Here is a 1855-nt window from a genome sequence, read left to right as displayed (position 1 = left end):
CGTCTGGGCCAAAGGCCGGCTGGAGGCCGATAATACAAAGTCGGTCCACCTCAATTTTTTTAGTTCTTGATATTTGGGATAGTCTCGTCAAGTTGCTAGTGAGAAATAAGATTAGTTCGGGCAGTAGATTACCTCCATTTCAAACCAAAATTTTCAAGCTTAGAGAAAGACCCTAAGTTTCAGCATCTAAGAAAACTCACCCACTCACATTCTGCTATGTGAAAGCAAGGAGTGCCACAACTCTGATGCATATCAACAACATACACTGGCACTCCATGTCAGCATCGGAATCCGTATCAAGAAGTTAGAGACAGGAATCCGAGTTGCCGTTCCATAGAAACAAAACGCTTCTCTCCACCTAGAAAAAATTATGATTAAAAAAGAATAATCCTAATAGTATTTGTGATTAAAATTTTGTTTCATCCTCCGTCTTGGTGTCTGTGTCGGATGGGGCAGTGGTATTCTAAGAGCCAAGTATTTTGGTAGGAGAAGATGGTTTATTTTAGAAGAGCGATCAAGAAATTAGATCTTGTGAATGGCAAGTATCTAATGCCTATCGGCTAGAACTAGAATGCCTATGAAAAATTTATTGTTAACTAGGGAATATTCTGGTAATTGGAGATTGAGATCTCAACTCTGGCTGAGTGTATAAGGTCTCTTATATGGTCACAAGAGGCCTAGGTTCTTCCCACTAATTTTAGTTAGCAATAGAGGAGAAAAAAAGGATTTGGAGATAATATTCGGAGAAGACATCTAACAAAAAATAAGAAAATATTTTTTCTCTCCATCTCCAATAGATTCAATTGAATAGAATTCTCATCCACGGTAATATAATTAAGAAAAGCAAAAAGAAGGTTGCAATATTTTCTAACAAAAAAATAAAAAAAATATTTTTACACTTTCTTCCACAAGTTTCCGCATAAAAGATTTCATCATCAGGAAACCAATAAATAAAAATTAAAGCCTTCTCACATGATCAAAATCCCGTAGAAATTATAATATTTATTTCACCGTATCTTCTTTCCCTGCCGACGAGAAAAATTCCTCCTACAAACAAAAATTTATTAAATCATATAACTATTAAACCGAATTAGATAATAACAATCGCGGAACAAAATTGGTTATAGGAACCGACAAAACCCTCAACCGCTCACGGCATTTCCTGAGACCTCCTTACTATGCGAGCAACCTTCTTCCTGAACGCATGTCTCCTCTCCCTCCACTCGATCGCAGCGTCCACATTGGCCGGCGACTCAACGTTAGGGCTCGAAAGCATGGAGATGACGCTTAGAATTATGGTTGTGACGGTGTGCACGGGCAACCACCGCTCGCTGGCCTTCTCGTAACCATGCGGGTCGTCGCCAGGGGCATGCAGGATGGAGATGCACACGCGCCCGTCGGTGTACACGTTGGGATGCCACATCTCCGACGTGAAGCGGACCTCAGGCGGGCTGTTGGGGTAGTTAGGTGGAAACGTCATCACGACGTCGAACACGCCACCTTCGTAGATGGTGTCGACGGGACCAATGATGGTCACCTTCCACTCGAAGATGTTGTTCTCATCGACGAGGCCAGCGGAGAAGCCTTCTACGGCGTTCCGGTAGAGCTCCTTGAGCTGTTTTTGGAGGAGTTTTGCATGGGTCTCGGTGGCCATGAGGAGATGCTAGGGATTTGGGCTTGGAAGGGTAGGGGATTGCAAAGAGAGGACTCAGGTCGTGGTATATTTATAGGGATGGCAAACGCCCGAAGTTTCCTAACAGAGGACCAGACACGTTCCTACAACAATAAGGATTGTGAGTCATAAAAGGAGACGATTTTGATTAGTTTTCATATCAGTCATACACGTCATCGTCGG

General features: G+C 42.6%; 1 protein-coding gene across 1 annotated transcript; it reads right to left on the bottom strand.

The window, feature by feature from the left end:
* Positions 1–1150: 1150 nt before the first annotated feature.
* On the bottom strand, positions 1151–1654 carry LOC140859310 (ubiquitin-conjugating enzyme E2 7-like). Its single transcript, XM_073260971.1, has one exon. It carries the CDS (start codon positions 1652–1654, stop codon positions 1151–1153), a length of 504 nt encoding a protein of 167 aa, XP_073117072.1.
* Between the last annotated feature and the right edge of the window lie 201 nt (positions 1655–1855).

The sequence above is a fragment of the Elaeis guineensis genome, chromosome 7, assembly GCF_000442705.2.
Source record: "Elaeis guineensis isolate ETL-2024a chromosome 7, EG11, whole genome shotgun sequence".
Lineage (NCBI taxonomy): Eukaryota > Viridiplantae > Streptophyta > Magnoliopsida > Arecales > Arecaceae > Elaeis > Elaeis guineensis.
This window is presented reverse-complemented; position numbering and strand designations above follow the sequence as displayed.

Bases quoted from the DNA above. Each gene is read 5' to 3' on its own strand.
- LOC140859310 (XM_073260971.1), bottom strand. From the start codon at position 1,654: ATGGCCACCGAGACCCATGCAAAACTCCTCCAAAAACAGCTCAAGGAG.